The 19,837-nt window shown below is 42.7% G+C and overlaps 2 protein-coding genes across 2 annotated transcripts; both read left to right on the forward strand.

Annotated features, from left to right (window-relative positions):
• The first annotated feature begins 12,443 nt into the window (after positions 1-12,443).
• On the forward strand, positions 12,444-13,865 carry LOC142948636 (homeobox protein MSH-C-like). The gene is made up of 2 exons (XM_076090768.1): positions 12,444-12,864; positions 13,453-13,865. The coding sequence occupies exons 1-2, from the start codon at positions 12,444-12,446 to the stop codon at positions 13,863-13,865; spliced, it is 834 nt and encodes a 277-aa protein (XP_075946883.1).
• A 2,211-nt stretch (positions 13,866-16,076) lies between these two features.
• On the forward strand, positions 16,077-19,097 carry atp5pd (ATP synthase peripheral stalk subunit d). Its single transcript, XM_076090372.1, has 6 exons — positions 16,077-16,115; positions 17,410-17,540; positions 17,765-17,861; positions 18,346-18,417; positions 18,762-18,824; positions 18,913-19,097. Exons 2-6 carry the CDS (start codon positions 17,419-17,421, stop codon positions 19,042-19,044), a joined length of 486 nt encoding a protein of 161 aa, XP_075946487.1. The 5' UTR covers positions 16,077-16,115; positions 17,410-17,418; the 3' UTR covers positions 19,045-19,097.
• Positions 19,098-19,837: the final 740 nt, after the last annotated feature.

Consider the following 19,837-nt stretch of genomic DNA (forward strand, 5'->3'; position numbering starts at 1 on the left):
CCATAGTTAACCGAAATTACTTTGAAAAAAAAGTCTGCAGGGTTATTCGGTGCAACGCAGTGATTGAGCTCATTATTCTCTGCTTTTAAGTCGCTGGAAAGTGTACGCAGAAAGATAAATACATCATATGAGGAAGTAAACAAAATCAAAAAGGGTAAAACGAGTTCATCTGTTCAAAGGAGCAGTCAGTGCTCAGGGATGATTAGAGTGTAGGCCAAAGTGGTGCAGTGTAGACAAAAGAAGACAGTAGATGATTGCGGGGAATCAATTTTCCATTCTGCTCGGCCCTGTCTTCGTCACAATGGCCTCCGAGAGAAAAGCTGCCCTCTGCAACGAGGAGGATGAACTTTCATCTTTTTCCTTTTGCTTCTGAGCAAAAAAACACGGGTCGCTGTCACAGGTTGTTATTATGAAGTCTCCTGTTCGCTGCAAATTGTTGTTTTTGTGACGTGACGCAAACGGAGCGTAACCGTAAACACTGGTCCATTGTGGGACGTCAGCGAAGTCACGAGCTGACGTGTGTGTGTGCGTGCGTGTGTGTGATAAGTACAAAAATGACCACTGAGCTCTGGCGATCATCATCATCATCCTGATGAAATCTTACGCCTAAAGACACACTTTTTATTATGTTGTTGCCTGTTTGTTCAAAGTACAAACATCACAATCATCCATTTTGCAGAAAGTGTCAAACTTCAAAGGTGAACCACATCATTTGATCAGATTCAGTCACACACTTTAGAGCAGTGCGTCTGTCTGTGTGCCAGGGGCCTCAAATAATACAGAGTTGGTTCCCGGGATCGCTATCACACTCGCGGCTACGACTACATGCACAACCACTTATGATCACTTATGACAAGTCTATAGACACACGGCGGGCGTCAGCTGATCCACACCAACAGGCACAAGAAGCGGCACCCCGGGAGAATCCCCCTTTAAAGCCCAATTATCCCGTGGAGCCGGTGTCGTTTCAAAAAGGCCAATAATGGAAGATGTTGGCCCCTGATAAGGGACACATGTGTTCTATCACACTTAATTTAAGCAGGGTTTCCTGAAAAAGAAACAACCCTGGAGCAATATGACAAAACAAACAGATTTAAGCACATAACAACTGTATTTGTAATGGGAACATTTTTCATGGTGCATGGAAATTGCCTTTCGTGGGGCATATTTCTTTTTGAAAAAGTCAGCTCAGCGCAGCATGGTGTTTGTTTTCTTTTTTTACTGGACATCATTCTGGAGAGCGCACCATGACGATAGGTTTCCAAACCTTCCCAAATTTGATTACAGGTCTGCAAAAACCTCAAACAATGCCGTGGCAAGCATGTCACTTACAGTCACAAGCCAAAGTCCTTCTCTGTTTTTCCCCCCTTCTCTTCTCTTTCTTTTCATCCTTATGATCTGAAGTTAGGAATGAAGACATAAGTCATGTGTTTTAACAGGAAACACGCAGAACAAATTTAGAGTAAAAAAAAAAAATGCTGAGCTGCTGGAGGAAAAAGATAAATCTTGATTGTGTGCAATGTAAACAAAAAAAGCAGCATATAATGGTTTTAATTTTAGGAAGACGAAGTCAAATCCCCTGTTTGGCAATTACATCATCTTCTGTGTTTGGATGCACATGTAAAAGTTTGCCTTTTAGAGTAATTGTAAAGAAAGAAAACGAGAAAGAGAAGGCTGACCTATTCTCAGTTTTCACAGCATTGCTGCCAGTCTATTCCCAGGATCCGTAGGATGTATTTAGCATTCACAATTTCTCATTTACGGGGATATTATTACTTCTCTGGCACCGAGCCCCGTTTTTGGAATCCCTCCCTTTAATGTTAAATCATGTAGACATTAAAGTCTTTCCTTGACTTACAAGACATGACATCTGTGGAAACATACAACCCAGGTCAAAGATGGAGCTCGTTAAAGGATTGCACACAACCACAAATTCACAGAGAGAAAAGGGGATAAAGAGAAAAAAAATGTTTAGTTAACTTAGACTTCAGTCGTCGGGGAAGCTCGGCTTTGTGACTGGCCGCTGGAGATGAGAGACAAAGACAGTTTTGTGCAGACTGCTCAATAAGGCTGCCCTGTCGCACTCGGTTTATCACGGGAAAGTTGTGTTTGTTATCGACAATGGCTTTTAACAAGCACCACAAGCAAGGAGGGGATATGACTTTAAGGAGATAAAACCTCAGAATAACGTACGCTGTACTTTTCTCCCTCTGATGTTAAATTAAGACCACGTTTTTTAAAAAGGTCAGATATGATTAAACGCTGCTGCGTGCAGCTATTTGATCACAAACTGTTTTCCCCTGTGTTCAGTGGCACTGCAATATTGGCTCTTTTCTCATTTGTTTTATCAAGCAAATCATCCTTTCTTCCTCATGACTTAGGTATTCCACCTTTTAATCTTCGCTAAACAAACTAATCTAAAACACACTTAATACACATCATCCAGCCAGTGATTCTCCCCTACAGAGTACAAAGAAATCTCAAATTGACTTGCTAAGTCTTCACAGCGTCCACAGCCAGCAGTCAGCCAGGCATAACTAGCTAACTATTTGTCTCATTAACTGCAGTTTGTATCCAATTAAACCAAGCCAGGGGGACACTTAATGACCCCACAGACGAGCAAATTACAGAGTTTATATTGCAATCTTTAATTAGACTTAACTAGCCGCTCCAGATTTGGAAAAGTTATTTAAAAGTCTTATTTTTCCGTAGAAATCCGATAGACGAGGCCAAAGCTCCACGAGACAAGTTTACACATCCCAGAACGGGTCAAAACTCCCATTCGCTTCATTTGGAGCCCTTTCCCTCTCCCCCTATCTTCTAAATTGCCCAACATCATGATGCAATTTGGGTTTTTTAATCACCGCTTTAGCAGTTACAGCGCGGCTGTCCGATTTCCTGCAACAAAAGTGTGTAGCGCCATTAGCGCGAGTAATTCCACACAGCAGGCCTCCAGTTGTGCATGTGATCGGACGAGGAGAAAACAACAGGCTTCACAATGGAAAACCTGAGCTAATGTCTTCGATCGTCCCACCTTGTTGCGGTTGCTCTCCGATGCCATTACATTTTGTAGCCGTTACGGGGGAGCAATACCCGCAGATGGGACATAATCACTCGGCTCTGTTGCTCTGTGTGTGTTTGTGCAAGCTCACCCTGTGTTTCAGGTGTGTTTAAAGTTACACCATCTCATATGCAATGCTGAAATGTGTGACCGTCCCATAAGATTTCCCTAAATGGATCTGGAGGAGTGCTGGAAAGTGATTGCAAGGTCAGCGGTGAGTCATGGAGCTGATGGCAGACGGCTGGGGAGTGTGGTGCAGCGCTGGGATAGTTTGCTACTGTGTCATCGTTACATTAAGGGATGTCAAGGTCGGGCTTTTTAAGTGTTTCCACGACGGATCCCCTCTTCTCTCTGCACTGGCCTGCACAAATCATTTTGTGGACAACCGCGCACCTACAGTAAAGTGTATTTTTATACCCAGGGCCCTATGCCTGACAACATGGAGGCTAACCTCGACGTTTTGGCTCACGCCACCTCTCCAACGCCGAAGTCAAACAAGCAAAGCCACGCAGCGGGTCAGATATTGAAAATTGTGCACTTATAGAGTGAAAAGAAAAACAGAGAGAATTCTTGTGCTGTTTTAAACTTTGTCTTATATTAATGTAGCCGAGGCTGGGAGATATCTGATAAAACGGATCAAAATTACATTATTGGCTTTTATAGCCCACTGAAAACATAGCCCAAAGGTATGCTATTTGGCAGGGAGCAGCTCGTAATATGTCTAAGAATTGTTACCATCTGGCCTGACTGCAGGGAATGCTTCTCTCTTAAAAAACCTCAAAGTCAAAATGATACAAGTAAAACGCAGCATTCATAACCAGGTTGGCTTTTTATGGACGCCTGTCCACATTGATTTGGCTCCACGGTGTCTTGAAGATAACTCATGGTATTTAGAAGTAATCGGTTTTTTTCCTTCTTAAAGTGGGTTTCACCATCTCTCTCTGACGCTATGTACGGCATCTGAATACAGTATTGTATCCGAAGCCTGGTGATTCATGCCGTAAAGGAGTTGCTCGTTGTGCAATGTGTTACCTTTGTCCTAAAAGGCATATCATAGCGATAAGGAAGAAAACGAAAAGGTTTCAGTTTTAAGTTTGCCTGGTTTCATCAATGCAACCGACCAAAAACACAAACGTACAATACGCAATCTCTCTGTCTGTACAGAAAAGAAAATGTTATCCCCTGACATTTTAACCCCTTTTTTCTGAGCTACACCCTCCTAATCGCCCTCCTGTACACAGTTTCAGCCCCCATTACCTTATTATGAGATTACAATGTCAATGTGCTCAGAATTGTGACAATTACACTAAGTGGTGGAGTAATTTTCGGCATTAAATGGGGTCTTTGTGGGCTATGTTGCTGTATATTTCCGCGGCCTGTCATAGGTTGAGAGAGGGCATTCTGGCATGAAGACAAATACATTCTCAGATGTTCAACAAGCAGGTATAGAGATGCACGTGTGTTATGAGCATTATTCCCATATAAATGCAGAGTTACTATTTGTAATAGCAAACACACTGACAAGCTGCCATGGAGCAGGAATCCGTGTGTGTGTGTGTGTGTGTGTGTGTGTGTGTGTGTGTGTGTGTGTGTGTGTGTGTGTGTGTGTGTGTGTGTGTGTGTGTGTGTGTGTGTGTGTGTGTGTGTGTGTGTGTGTGTGTGTGTGTGTGTGTGTGTGTGTGTGTGTGTGTGTGTGTGTGTGTGTGTGTGTGCTGAGGCCTGTGGCATATGAAACATGAGTCCCTGTTTAGCAGTGTGAACCGTGGGGGAGAGGGAAGGGGGAGGCTGTTTTCTCAATGCCTCCTTGACCTGTCACTATTGATGATGTGTGTATGTGCGCGGATCTGTGTGTGTATGCGTGTGCATGCGAGTGTGTGAGAATCCGGGCAGACATCTACAGGGGGACAGCCACCCCCTTCACCCTCCTCCCCCACTGCCGATATCCTCTCATGCCACCACCTACCCCCTCCCTCCCTCCCTCCCTCCCTCCCCACCTCTCGGCCTCCTCTCCTCCCCTCTCCTGGCGCCCTGGTATGAGAGAGAAAGCTGTTGTTAATAAAAAGTTTTCAAAGAATGGGATGAAAAGGGAGGTGAAATTGAGCGGCCCTGGCCGTATTATTTCTTCTCCGTATGGGAGCTGGCCTCTCGCGGTCTCTCCGACGCTCTCGGACCGGGAGGGGGTCGCTGGCTCGGTGACCATTACTGCCCCGGGGCCAAAGCAAATGATTTGCCTCTCTGAGGCTTCAAAGGGGAGCAATTACACTTAAGTAACCAAATGAAAAGATAGCCCAGCTTGGCAGCAGTTTGGGGGAAACAGTGGAGGCCTTTGAGGGAAGAGGCACCACACCTCAGGAGTAATATGTAACAGCTCGCATCACAGAGAGGAAAAAAAAAAAGAGAGAGAAGGAGAAAATAAACAACAGAATATTCTGCCACTGGATTCAGAAGAAAAAAGGTGCTGAAACCTGGCCAAACCAAAACAACAACATCATTTAGAGCGGTCTACCAATCCAGCCGATAGCTTTTAAAGTCATTGTGGCCGTATTGAAACACAGACCCAAACACTGGCCACTTTGGCGATGATATCACATCAACACACACTGTATGCAACATTATATCACAGCAAATTTGAGAGAAATAATGAATGAAAGAAATTGTATTCATCTTCAAATGTGCTGCGGGATTATATTTTTACCACTTTGTTTATAGTTGATTACTTGAGACACGCCCCGGAATAGGTGCAATCTCACACACTGTTTGTTTTATGATGCTGGTGCACGTTTGTTTGTGGATGATGGAAAATGTGTACACAAACTTCAAAAAGGTATGTGTGCGTCCTGCATCCCATTGAGCTTGAGAAGATGATGCTGAAACCGGATATAAATCATCCCCGTGCTGATTTAAGCTGCATGTGTGACACAACATGAATTGCCATCTTGAGAACCATGAATTTTTGCTCCTGTGAGTGGCACACATAAAGTCAGCCTCTCCCCACTGATAAAAGACTTGAGAAAGGCCCTATTGAGTGAAGTGGAGACTGGGAGTTTGGTAGGGGAGCTCACCTGTGGAGAGGAGTCTATAGCCGATAGAAGGCCCAACAGCTGCCAGGGTTGTAAGTCTAGGCACCTAGCAGAGCCGCAGAATGGGAAATGGAAGGCACTCTTTCAATGCACTGCCACTTAGTAACAGAAGGCATGTGCCAAACTTGCAGAATGAGAATGAAAACTCCCCCTTCGGAGTTCACTAAATATCAGCAGCGACTCTCTTTTTGTCCCCTCCCCTCCTCCCCCCCTAACCCCCCCCCCCCCCCCCCCCTTCTCTCTTTCTCTTTTCTCCCTCTCCTTTAGTCTATTATAATTCCTCCATAAAAGAACAATGGTTGACTGAAAGACCCCCAAACCACAGAGATATACCAACAATCGGCAGGGAGAGGGGAAAAAAGGGGGGACGCGGCTGAAGTGTGGAAGCCATCAATTACTGAAGGCCTAAAGTTAACATCCCAGCAGGATATGTGCATTAGAATGCAGATATGGGCAGGCAATGGGCAGCAGATGCCTAGCGGAGCGGTCAAAAGAGCACGCCGAGCTCATGAGAGGACATATGCAGTGTGGGAGACTCTGGGCTCTCGACTCTCGCCGTGGAATCTACAGAAGAATAGAAAATTGAATTGAATGATGATTGTAGCAGCGGCTCAAAAGAGCCATTGTGTGGAACTAACTGGAATTATGGGTTTGAAATGTGACAAACAACTGACATCTCCCATAATGGATGCCGTTACACATGGCTGTGGTGGAGCCTCCATGAATCTCACACTTACAGCAGGCGAGATCGCCATGGACCTGGGGGTTCATCGCTGCAACAAGTGGCCCGGTCGTCTCCAGTCGGGTCTGAAACGCACCGTGATTCTTCCACATGCACTGCCCTAACAGGATTTCCCCCTCTCACCACATCCCTCTATTCTGGCCGCTCAGCAAGACTCAGCCCTCTGGGCTTCCTCGCGCTGCTAATTTACACTATAGCCTGCAGGCTACCTTCACAACCGGAACAGTGCAATTGTATTTTCAGGCTCATTAAGCAATAGCACAAAAAAGGGGAGCTCTTACCCCCCATCTACTTTCCCGTCCACGCTCTGTTCAGCGGGAGAGGAAAGGGGGAGCACAGAGCAGATAAAAGGTGGGATAAAGAAATGGAGCAAAGTGCTAAATTATAGTTGTGAAGCTCTATCAGGTTGTTTGTGTTTACTACATCTGTTGGTTTGGGAGCCGAGGAGGAGGAGGAGGAGGAGGAGAGCCTGCAGTCGCTCCTCTCGATCTTCTGAGAACCAATCCGGCTGCTCGGTAGCAGCCCTATTCAGGATCAACCCATGCTTGTTTATTTGAAAGAGACCCCGCTTTTTAAACTTCCCACCCTCTCCATTGTTCGACTTCTCATGGGGAGGACTTTGAAATTGTAATCTCAGGATATTCAAACACACACATTTGTTCTGACCTTTGGTGACTGCAATAACATTATTACTATCAGACAGGCATTGACAATTTGGATCTACACTGCATTCAACCACTTTGACTCAAAAGCTTTTGTCGACTTGTAAAATATCTTTATGGAGAGTTAGATTATGAAGTAAGGGCTGAAACAAGTTGCAAACTTTTGTTTGTCATTTAAAACTAAATTAAAGGAAGTTATGGTCTGAGCAAATTTAAATTGACCTACATGTGTTCTCAGAGTCAAAAGCAACAAATGTGGAGAAACATCTATTTAACCCCCAAAAAATATATCAGAAACTGCAGTGCTGGTTAAGATTTCAATATAACCAAATTATTTAGTGATTTTTTCACGATTAAATCTTATGAAGCACTGATATAAAAGGCCTGGTAATTGGAAACATTCTATCACCACAATTAAGAAAATTTTCAATGATAAAACTTTTTTCTGTCATTATTGGTGTGATGATTATTGTTTTCTTTTCATTGCCAGAGCAATAAAGTGACACATCTGCAAACTTCTCAATGCAATCTATCTGCCAAGAACTGTGAATTTACCTGCGTTCAACTACAAAGAACAATCGTCTCAGCTATTGAACTTAATAAGGAAATTACACAAAAAGAACAAAATTGGTTGCATCAAATGTCCTATTTTCTCCTCACGCCGTTCAAATAACAGCTAATACAGTTTCGTGAGGTGCAAAAGAAAATATTTCTTATTATATATATATACCAAATTGCTGTAATTTAAACAATAGTTGCTGGCTTTGGCCTCGCTGGGATTTGAAGCCATGTAGTAAAAGAGAAAATTGATGCTGCTGCCTTGTTTCGGTTCTCTGCCTCAAATCTCCTGCTTTACAGCTTTGGCTGCTAAGAGCGTATGAGATTGTGGCGAAATTCTTCGGTTTGTGAATGAGACCACGGAGTAGCCACACAAAGTTCCTCGTCCCCAGTCCTCAACCTAACTCGCCCACTCGCATTGTCCCTAGACTTTCCTCAAGAATGCGGATTTCTATGGCCGACGGCAAGCCAGACAAAATTGCCGATTGCATTGTCGCCTCTCGTGGTTTTTCTCCTCAACAATCTCTACTGGCAGCAGAGTTCAGGAGGAACCCTCTCAACAAAAACATCTGTTTTGGAAGAGTGGGAAACAGCGTCCAAGTTTTTTTAATGTAGCCATCAGTATATGAGCAAACATTCATTTCAGCTTGAGCTCCAAATGCAAATGCAACGACCACAGTCAAAAGAAATAAACCCTGTTGTGTTTAGGTTTGAGTTAAAAACAGCAGCTATAACACCACAGGACACTCCATCCCCTGATTGCTTTTTTACAGTCCACAAAATTAAGTTGTGATGAAGGCAGCTTGCTTCCTTCGCTTCAGCCCGGCAAGACTATTTCCCTCATTACGCTGTGTTCAAACACAGGGTGCTCTGATGCCACAAGAGGAAGTGGCTTTGGCAGAAAACGTCAAACCAGCGTTTAAGTGCAGGATTGAAGCGGATCTGATGTGGATTGGACCAACTTGTTAAGCCAAATGAAAGGTCAAGATATTTTTCCACAGCGTTGAGCAGCCCCAAGAACTGCTATTTAAACTGCCGGTAAATGCAGAGTGCCGTGCTGCCCACCTTATGCGAGGAAGGCACACGAGTCGAGGTGTTGACAGAGGCAGGAAATTAAAACAATGCACGGAAAGATAGTTACCTCTTGCTTCCATGTAGAAATGAAGACTAAACTCCACCACAGAAATGTTCCTTTCCTACAGAAAAGTGACGGCAGCGTGAGAGTGGCGTGTCGGGACGATGCCGAGAGCGGCACACTTGCTTGTCCCCGTCTAGTCTGCGCCGCCACGTCAGCAAAGCGTCCATCTCGTTGAGGCCTGTAGCTACAGGTCTTTGTGCAACCGTCGACACATCTCACAGGGATTGGGTTCCACAGCTCGCTCACTCTAAATGATCGGTTTGTTTGTCAGAGGGCCTCACTACGGCGGGGAATTCACACATTGTTGATGGAGGACAGACACCAGCTCACCTGGACTCCCACGAAGTCTGAGTTCATCCGCTGGTGCACCTGAAGAGTACGGCCTTGACTGGGACACCTTCTGAAAGAAAACAAACGCACGATAGGAGATGTTGTTTTCTCACGTGGTTTCTTTACCAACTGGCTGAGTGGTTTCACCGAAGAATCGAGTATTGAAAATGGCCCGTGCACGTACGCGAGACGAAGTTCTTGTTTCAGGTGCCAGCTAAGGGGAAAAGGGTTTCCCATCGAGCATGCGCCGACCTTGAAGGACAGATCTGCTTTCAAACTCACTAACACCTTTTGGCACAGTTGCCTTGCCTGCATGCTGTTACATAAATGTCTTTTGGGGTAGGCGAGAAGGGGGGCCGGAGCTAAATACACTGCACCAAACACCAGAGGAGGAGAGGTAACTGTACTTCTTGTGTAGATCTCTGGATGTACCTGTATCGGATGAATCTCTGTGTGAGTCTGCGTGCTCCGCGGGCCGACTCTCATCCCCTTCTTCCACAACACTACGGAGACGAGACAGAGGGAAGGGTACGCGGTCGCTGGGATTTAAACCCAAACCAGCTGGGTGACGAGAGGCCCCGGTGTGTCAGGAGACAGAGGGCCGGCTTTGTCAGATAGAAGGAGCACACTCAAACATCAGGATTTACTCAAGTTGAATCACCAACCAAAGCTGCCCCTCTCACTTGATGAGGGGTAAACTGTTCTTTGCACCTGAGGGCTCGCACAAGGCCGACCAGTAGTGATCTCAATAAAGAATTGTGTCTTCTTTTTTTTGTCGTTTGTTGAAAAAGAGCAGCTAATTTCACTAATTCCAGTTGCATGAGAGTCATATGCTGCTTGATGGGCCTGCAGGACACAAGCAACTGCTTGTGGTTTCTAATAGGTTAAGTATTCATTGTTTCATCCAACTAAGCACGAAGAGGACTAATGAAGTAATTTGGTGAAGTGAATAACGGGGGAACAAGTGAAGGTCTCGGATTAACAACTGCCACGGATCAATCCATCTCCTCACTTAATCACTTCCTGATCGTATATATTTGATAGGGTTGAGTGTGGAGCTCTCTTGTGTTGGGTAGTGCTGATGATGTCCAGGAGGGCACAGTGTGCTGCTGATACACTGAATGTGATATCTGCTTGGACATGCTGCAAGGGAAGAATTTAAAGGATGTTTAGGAGAGATTACATTTCCCCAACAATGAGCCTCTTGAAGGGACATAATTATTATGGGATGAAGAAGAACTAAATACAACAACTTTATTCATCTACACAAGCAGATATTATACCTTTTAGTCCACATGCACCTTACTTGTTACTTTATGTGTTAAGACTTTATTTACAAAACATGTGATCAGCCTCTAAAATAGGATTGATTCATGCTTTAATTGTCCAATATATAAAGTAGACAGAATAAATTCCACTTCAACCAGCGATACAGTAAAAGTACTGGAAACATTTTAAAACTGTGAACATGATCTAACGAACTCATGAATATGAGTACATAATCAGTACTTTTAATACTTTAAGTACATTTTACTGATTAACTTTGGCACTTTCGACTCAAGCGAAATTTTAAATGCAGGACATTTATTTGTAGACTTATTTTACACTGTGGTATTGATACTTCAGCAACAACGGATCGGAATGGTAACTTAATGAACGTGAAGTATTTTGCAAACACTGATGAGCACAATACTTCTGGAAAAACAATGTTCCCACAATTCTTTCCAATAATTTCCAATTAATTTATTTTAATTAACAAAACGGACTTGTCACCTGATGCAAAGTCCGTGATGGTGTCGTGATGAACTCGATGACGATGAAGGTTTTGCATTGCTGCTGCAGTCGTCATCATTTTACTAAAACATGTCGAAATGAATTAAATCCCACCCTCGTCAGTTTGAGACTAGACGTGAAACAGTTAACTGTCAGCGGCTGCTTCCTCCCAGCTCCATGCAGCGGACTATGAAATATTTGGAGGACAATTGGTTAAGTGGAGTTAACCGTTGCCTTTTTTTCTCCCCGAGGTATCTTCCTTTTTGATCCTGCCGAGCCTGGCGCCTCGCAAAACACAACTTGTCTGGCTTATTAAATAGTATGACCTGGAGAAAGAAAACGCCTGTTGCTTCTCAACTGAGGCCATTGTGAAGCGAGAGGAGCTCATGACAGGCCTTAAATTGCTGTAATGCTGTGTGACCAACAGTCATTCCTAATCAATTTCCATCCCGGTTGCGCACCTTTTCTTATTTGATTCTCAGCTGAATTGTTTTACTTTTAATTTTTTTTCCAGTCACTTGATTAGAATACTTATCTAAAAAATCTAATTCTGCGTGCTTATTCTATTTTAAAAGCAGTTGACTGAATACATTTTACTGTTTGTTTTTTTCCCTTCTCCTTTGATAAAAGTATCGCTTTGATATTGACATGTGACTCTTTAGTTCCTGCTCAGCTTTACAGTGGGAGAATAATTCAACGAACAGTACCGATGGAGAGCCCGGCTAATGGATGTAAATGGTCAAGAGAGATCCTCCCCACTGGTTAATTGCGCTAAAATTGGTCTAAGCTACTTTGTGAGGGCCATCAATAGCCCCGCGCCGCATGGGGTCTGTATGATTAACTTCTCCTTCCTTTCAAAGGCCTCTTGATCTCCCCTTCGAGGGCCAGCGGGCCAATCAGACCCGCACTTGCAGACGTCACGAGGCCAAAGCGACGATCTGATTGGTGGGAGCGTGGAGGGGGGACAGCCCTTGTCCTTTTATAGACGACCCCGTGCAGCGCGTAAAGGCTACTGGGCACCGCTGACAGCGCAGAGACGCATATTGGATACTGTACACCTCGGCGACTCCATTCCTCCTAACGGGCCACACGGAGGTGCATGGCCCCATCCCCTCGTGTCACGATGAATCCTGTGCAGGGGTCGCCGTCCCAGGACGCCAAACAGCTTCATCAGAGTGAGGAGACGGATACGGAGGGCGAGGATCTGCAGCCTAAAGACATGACCACTGAGAAAGGATACAAACCCCAGCGGAGCAGCCTCGCGTTTAGCGTCGAGTCGTTGATTTCTAAGAAGACCACCTGTCGGACTTCCTATTCCCCCACAGATTTAGATGTGGCCCTGCCGAAACCCGCGTCCGGGCAAGGCGTGCAGTTCTCTCCAAGGACTCTTTACGCGGAGAGCAAGGTTTCCGCGGAGAGCTCGCAGGGTGTTTCCAGCAGTTCCAGCGAGGACAGCCCGCAGTTCAGTGAGAAAGAGCAGAGCACTTGGTACCAGACGTCCTCCCTTTCTACTCCGCCACGTAAGTCCGTCCTTCTGCTGTTCTGAGAGTTTTGCAAACTCAAGTATACATTTATTTTTTAAATTAGTAATCTTCTACTGCCGATAGTCAGGGCTGCAAAGTAAAAATAGTTATTATAATTCTCTCGTTGTGTCACAGTCATATTGATATTGCCCCTGCTGCTATACAGACTGCATGCATTTCCTTCTTGCATTCTACCTTTTGTTGTGTCTTACAAACTGCAGATATATTATGGTAATGTCTCGTACCGCTGAGCATGTGAAGCACATTCTTGGTCCTTTGTCAGATTGTTTTTTTCTTATATTCTTATATACTTCTTAATATATTTTGTATTTATTTACAGATGATATATATGCAAGCAAATATTAAAGGGTGTTAGCGGGATTCAACTTTAAGATTAAAGTTTGCACGAGTGGATGTGATCAGTTTTTGACCCATATTGACATAGAGTCTACATTTTTCATCAAAAAATAATAAAACTTGTCTATTGACATATTTTTGCCCGCGGCATGTGTTTGCATTTAATATTGACATGTACACCTGACAATTAAGAGTAAATGTATTCTTCCCTTTGTTGATTGTTCTCAGGGAGCTCAAGTCCAAATCAGTGTACTTTAAGGAAACACAAAAACAACAGGAAACCTCGCACGCCCTTCACTACCTCCCAGCTGCTGGCGCTGGAGCGCAAGTTTCGCCAGAAGCAGTACCTCTCCATCGCCGAGAGAGCCGAGTTCTCCAACTCGCTCAACCTGACGGAGACTCAGGTCAAAATTTGGTTTCAGAACAGGAGGGCCAAAGCCAAGAGACTGCAGGAGGCCGAGCTGGAAAAGTATAAACTGGCCTCCAAGCCCATGCTGCCCGCCTTCGCGCTGCCGCTCCCCCTCGGAGCGCACATGGGCTCTCCAACATGGGGCCCGTCAAACGCCTTCCCGAGGCACAGTCTGCCGGTACCAGGACTGTTCGGCGGACCTGTCACTTATGGGATGTACTATTTGTCTTAGTAGTGCTGCGTGTGTATGTGGCTGATTTTAAGAGAAAAATAATGTATTCTTTCATGGTCGCAAAACACTTATAAACGAGGATGATGCGCTTTCTTCAACTCGGACACAGTTTTATATTCGGAGTTTAGAGAATTTTTCTGAATTAATTTCGGGACACATTTTGATATGTAATTGTGTGCGTAATCGGACTGAGCGAGTTCACCTGCTCTCCTCATTTTAAGACAGTTCTGTGGGTGGTGCATCCACAGGCCTAAATTGCTGAGGCGATACTCCAAAAACAAATGTCAGGTTTTTAACCAACATGCCTTACATATCTCACTCCAGTGCTTCCACCGTGCTCCGCAGTTTGTGAACGTGGACATTCAAAGTGTGTCCAGACATGAAGGCGATGATCTACTGAAGCGCAGGTTCGAAAGCAACAGAAAAGTACTTAAATGATGTCAGTGCCTTAAGACCGGTGTATCACTTGAAGTATTTCTCCTCATTCAGCATCGACTGTTTCTGGTAAAACTGCAGTTTGCCAGAGTTGCTGTTTGAATGTTTGTATTTCCTTTTACAGCATCGCGATTTCTACATTTTTGTATGGAGCAAAAATTATATTTTAGAAAAACACGTGTATTAGATATTTTTTTTACTCTCACATCGTGGCCTTTATGGGAGTGATGATAGATTTTCTTTGAGGAATGTTGCTGTAAATGTAAATACAATGTGTAGTGTTCATAAAGCCCTGCAGCCTCGTTTGAAGAGCAGCAGGAAATGTGGTATTTATTGAATATCTTTGTATCTGTACTGTGTACATACATCACTCTATCCAAATGTTCAGTTACTTGTAAAAACTGATTTTAGTAAATAAACATTATACAAAACCTCAAAGTGGCTGACTCGTTGTACAACTTTTTACTGTTTTATTTATTTATATTATTTAATACTTATATTAGAGTCAGATGAATTTATGGAGGAGTTTATATTCACTACTCCAAGAAATATGACTTAATCAAAGGTAGCACAGACTTAGATGAGATAATTGTTATTTATTAATGTAATTTCTAATGAAAGCAATCATGCCAAACCTCCATCACTGTTGCCAAAAATAAATAAATTGTCATCCCACATAATTCTTAATTTGATCTAATTTGAAAATGGGCCAATAATAATGTTTTTTTCCCCCAATATCATACATTTGCATACATTGTATTCAAAATTGCATATTACTATTGACCATAACCTATATTAAACACCCAAAGAAATTGTCAGGGAGATTTAAAAATGAGCCTACAACGACATCAGTTAAGCCCCTGTTCTGTTAATGTAAAAAGGATTTGTAATATCTTAACACAACTGTATGTCTTCTTTGGCACTTTTCAATGAATCGTTTGTAAACGAAATCACATTCTAACCTAATAGACCTAGTCATTTCATTAATTTCCTAAAAAATATATTTGCGTTGCGGCACATGCAGACTAAACACATCTTGTTCAGTAGTAAATATTTTCCAATAAGACAGCTTTAAAACGGGAAAATGGTAGGCTGCGCACCTCAAGGGGCCGATTTTCAACATTCACCTGCATATAAGCTATATTGTTACCATGGCCCCTAATCATTTCAGATATATTTTTAAAATTAAGCAAAAAATAAAAACATCATCAGCTCGATACAATTGAAGGGGAATTACAAATATATTTATTTATACTTTCTTTTCATTTATTTTCTGGTTTCTATATAGATGGGGATGTTCAAAAGCAGTATTTTTTTTAAACGGTGCAGCTGATGTTAAACGTTATTAATTAGCCTGCTGTCTGGTTCACTTAATGTAACTAAATACCCTGTCACATAGCGTGCCAGTGGGTTAACCGTTAGTTCTCATGCGTTTATGAAACAATGTTTAACTCAGGTTATATTATAAAACAAAAGTTCAACATTCATGTTGTTGGTCTGTCATTCTTGTCACACTTCTCCAACAAAAATATCGTGTACCCCCTTTAAAGGCTAAATACAATCACAGGAATACGACTTACAGTTTATTGTGGGGAATAATTTAATGATGTGTCCCCATTAAAGCACTTACGTGAAGATGTACATTTAATAATTTAGTTGGAGCTTTCGACGAACATGGCAGTATTACTCGCGGTCTGTACTCTGTCCGTCCGGCAGAGGGCGGTAGCGCGCTCGCTGCTGCTGCTGCCGGTGCTGAAGAAGAAAACGCACTTCCGCTCAACCGGTCACAGAGTAGACTACTCTTTGTACAGCGAGGTGAGTACGTTAGCTGAGCGGGTTGCTGAATGACAGAACATCTAATGAAAATCTGTTTAAATAGCTATTTGTGCAGCTCATCCGTGTATTGTTGTGCATGATATTCAGCAGTAAACGTAACGTTCGCGCTGTGTTTTTGTGAGAAAACTGGCGTTACTGAGAGACTTCACTGACCTTGGCTAGCAAGCTAACGGAGTTAGCTACCGTTAGCTTGCCTTGCAGCGGTCTTGAATTGAACAAAATGTCAAGGGCCCGGTGTCATTGATTGTTTCTTGTCAAAAATGTGTTTCTACCATCTCATCTTCTCTGTTAGTTATTAAATATATGCATAACTATTTAGGACCAGCTGTCCTGCAGTCTTTATTGTTAAGGTTAGCTGCTCAGGCCTGCTTTAACCTGAAAACAATAATGTCTCAGTTCTAACGTTAACGCCACTTGTCTGCTTGTTTAACACAAACTAAAAGGTGTTTCATCCTGAAGTCAATCATTAAAAGTACAGTTGACGCACAAATGTGCAACTGCATTACGACATGGCATCGCAGTGCACATTGAATGGGAAGTGAACATGTTTCTGTCAGTCTAGGCTCCACTTAGTAATCAAGGTGACATTTTACACCCAGTTTAAACTAATGTAGCCAAATAACTTTACATTTAAACTGTTTAGCTTTTGTTGAAACTAATTTGGGGGGTGGTGTTGATTCAACTTTATGGTCGTTTTGTGCTTTTTTTAAATATGATATAGCACATTTGATAAAATAGCGAGTTTTTCCATTATGCTACCCTCTCTGATAAAAACGGGGTAAAATATTACAACAAAATCCAATTCATTAGCATCTTGTCAGCAATATTTTACGTAGTCATATCTTATGCATATTCATTTTATGTTCTCTGTAATATTGTAACATTTTATTATATAGGTGGAGGCTTCAAATAAACCCAGTTGGCTTTTTGCCTCTTCCTGCACTATTTGTTTTAATCTGTTTTGTTTGTTTTGTTTAAATTGTGGAAAACAAACTAAACTACAGCATCCAAAAATGGACTTTGATTTAAGTTTTTTTTCTTCGCCAAACTGTCAAATGGCTCCAACACAAACTGAACATTAACATTAACTCTGGCAGGATTTATTGCAGGGCTGTCATACTATTAGTATGAGCTAGGTTTACCTGGCAACTGAGTGTGTATATATAATCAGAAAATATTGTATGTACACACTTGTTTTCCAGCCACATGTAGCCTGGATTGTTTTGATGTTTTTGTTGACTGGACTAAACAAGATTTCCGTCTTACCTTTCAGACAAGCAGGATGGCAGGCCGTCGTGTAGCCCTGAAATCCATCGACTGGCTGGCGTTTGCTGAGCGCGTCCCACCCAACCAGAGGAGCATGTTCAACGCCCTGAAGACTCGCAGTGATGCCATCGCTGCAAAGTTAGTTTCACAACAACAGACTTTAGAAGTCATGCTGAAAGTCGGCTAAAGTCAACTTGGTCTTATATTGCGGAAGTTCATTAATTGTGAAAGAACACAACTAACACATTTGCTCATTCTTTTGACTTTTTGTACCGATTTTATTCTTTGACGTCCTTTTTTTAGTTTGCTCACTTAAGCTTCATAGTCGTCTGTTAAACTCCGTCTTCTCCGTTTTACACCAGACTGACCTCGCTGCCAGAGGCTCCTGCAGCCATCGACTGGAGCGTCTACAGGAGCACAGTGGCCAAAGCCGGGATGGTTGATGAGTTTGAGAAGAAGGTGAGCTTTACTTGGCTGGTTTATTCAACGAGTCATGAGCGTTATTCAGTGTTTCCTGGAAGTGTGGGAAAAGCTCCAATCTGTTCTGACACCACATGGCAACTTTCACTTTAGTTGTAGTTGGTATATTTTTATGTTTGCGTCCAGCTGTGATTCGACATTTTCCAGATAATGTATATCAGGATCCAAATTAATGGAGAATTCAAAGGAGCATAAATACATCAGAGTTTTATGTAGAATCTGAATCCAAATGCGCCTAGAGGAGCTGGGGATCGAACCACCGACTCTTTGATTGAAGGACGGCCCTGCTCTCCACTTAGCCAATAATAATAACATTCAAACTACTGTTTAAATCTCCTTTTACTTCGTCTGCAAAAATAATCAGTTGAGCTGGTGGTGGCGCAGTTGAGTCAGAAATTCTTTACATAGTTTGTTCAGCATTTGTTGGTTTGTGGTAAATGATAAATGTTCCTTCTGCACACAGTTCAAAGCCCTGCTGATCCCTGAGCCTTCTGACACACAGACGAGCGCCATCAGTGCACAGGAGGCTGAATCTGTAAGTGATGACGCCAAACAAATCTGTGTGTTGCCTGAGTTTCAGCTTTACTGTATTGTTGTAAACTGTGTTGACTTTTAATTAGAAAACAATGCAGTCAAACCAAAATTTGCAATTCTATGTATATATTTGTAACTACTAAGATAATTTAATATCCGCAAATACATCGACAATAGTTCATCAATCATGAAATTCATTCAACACTGAAACAGACATTTTTTATTACAGCAAAGAGAGACAGAACTGGAATTTTTGGAATAATAATTAGAAAATAGTGACAGAGATTTGTTATGATGTTGTTGTTTTGTATTGTCAGATGTAATAGTTTCACTTTTCTCTCCCAGAATAAAGGTGCATCAGTCTACATTGAAGGATCTATGGCCCGCATCGCTCAGTATGAGCAAGAGGTGAGACTATCTGTGGTAGTAGAACACCTCATGGATGTCTTTGGGAAAACTGTATTTATAACCTGTTCTTTTTACGTTTTTGTCTCAGCTGAATAAATTCAAGAACATGATCCCCTTCGACCAGATGACCATCGAGGATCTCAACGACACCTTCCCAGAGACCAAGCTGGACAAGGTCAAATACCCCTACTGGCCCCACAAGCCCATCGCGGACCTGTAATCCTTTTACCTGAAACTCACCTCACAATAAAGTTTATGTATTGTATAGAGAAATCTTGTGATGGGCTTATTATTTGATACACATTTTGGTTTGCATGTGGTATTGTAGGTAGAGCCCACGAGGGGGCGGTGTTGCAATAGTTTTACTCTGAAAGTTCAACATCTCGGTTGAAAAAGCTATACATTTTGACATTCACTATAATGTTGTTAATCTATTCCACACTTGATATCTGTAACCACTGTATGATAAAAGATATCTGGCACAAGGGCGAATCTGCTTCTGTGGGCATTAAACAATCTCATTGACGTGTGAGACGTTTCCTGATTCAATTAGCAGCAGTGTTGAGGTGCAGTACAGCACAAGTCTGGTAACTAATAGATGTGATGATATCAGTCTATTCATTGTAATCAATAATAAAGCTAAACATGCATAGTAGCTTACATTGTATACTTATAAATGTAAGCCAATATGCTAATACTGAATTAGGTCCATGGGGTACATCCCAAGTCTCTTAATTGCATCCCCGTTTCACTCACTTGGGTCCTTTCCTTGCGTCTTAGTCCCTCCCACCAGGGATGCATGGAGGAAACCAAGAGAGGAACGAGGAAATATGTTTTTAAGATACATGAGACGTCCTTTCCTCAGTTGCGTCACGTGAAGCGACGTCTGTTGCTGATGACGGCGGCCGCTGATCACAGCTGTCAGTCGGCTTTAACAGCTGGAGAGACTTTTGATAAGTTTGTGTCTGTACACATGATCACTGTACTTAATAATAGTAACTAATAATACTAAT

Source organism: Anarhichas minor, unplaced genomic scaffold (assembly GCF_050575085.1).
Source record: "Anarhichas minor isolate MPS153535 unplaced genomic scaffold, ASM5057508v1 ptg000012l, whole genome shotgun sequence".
NCBI classification, from domain to species: domain Eukaryota; kingdom Metazoa; phylum Chordata; class Actinopteri; order Perciformes; family Anarhichadidae; genus Anarhichas; species Anarhichas minor.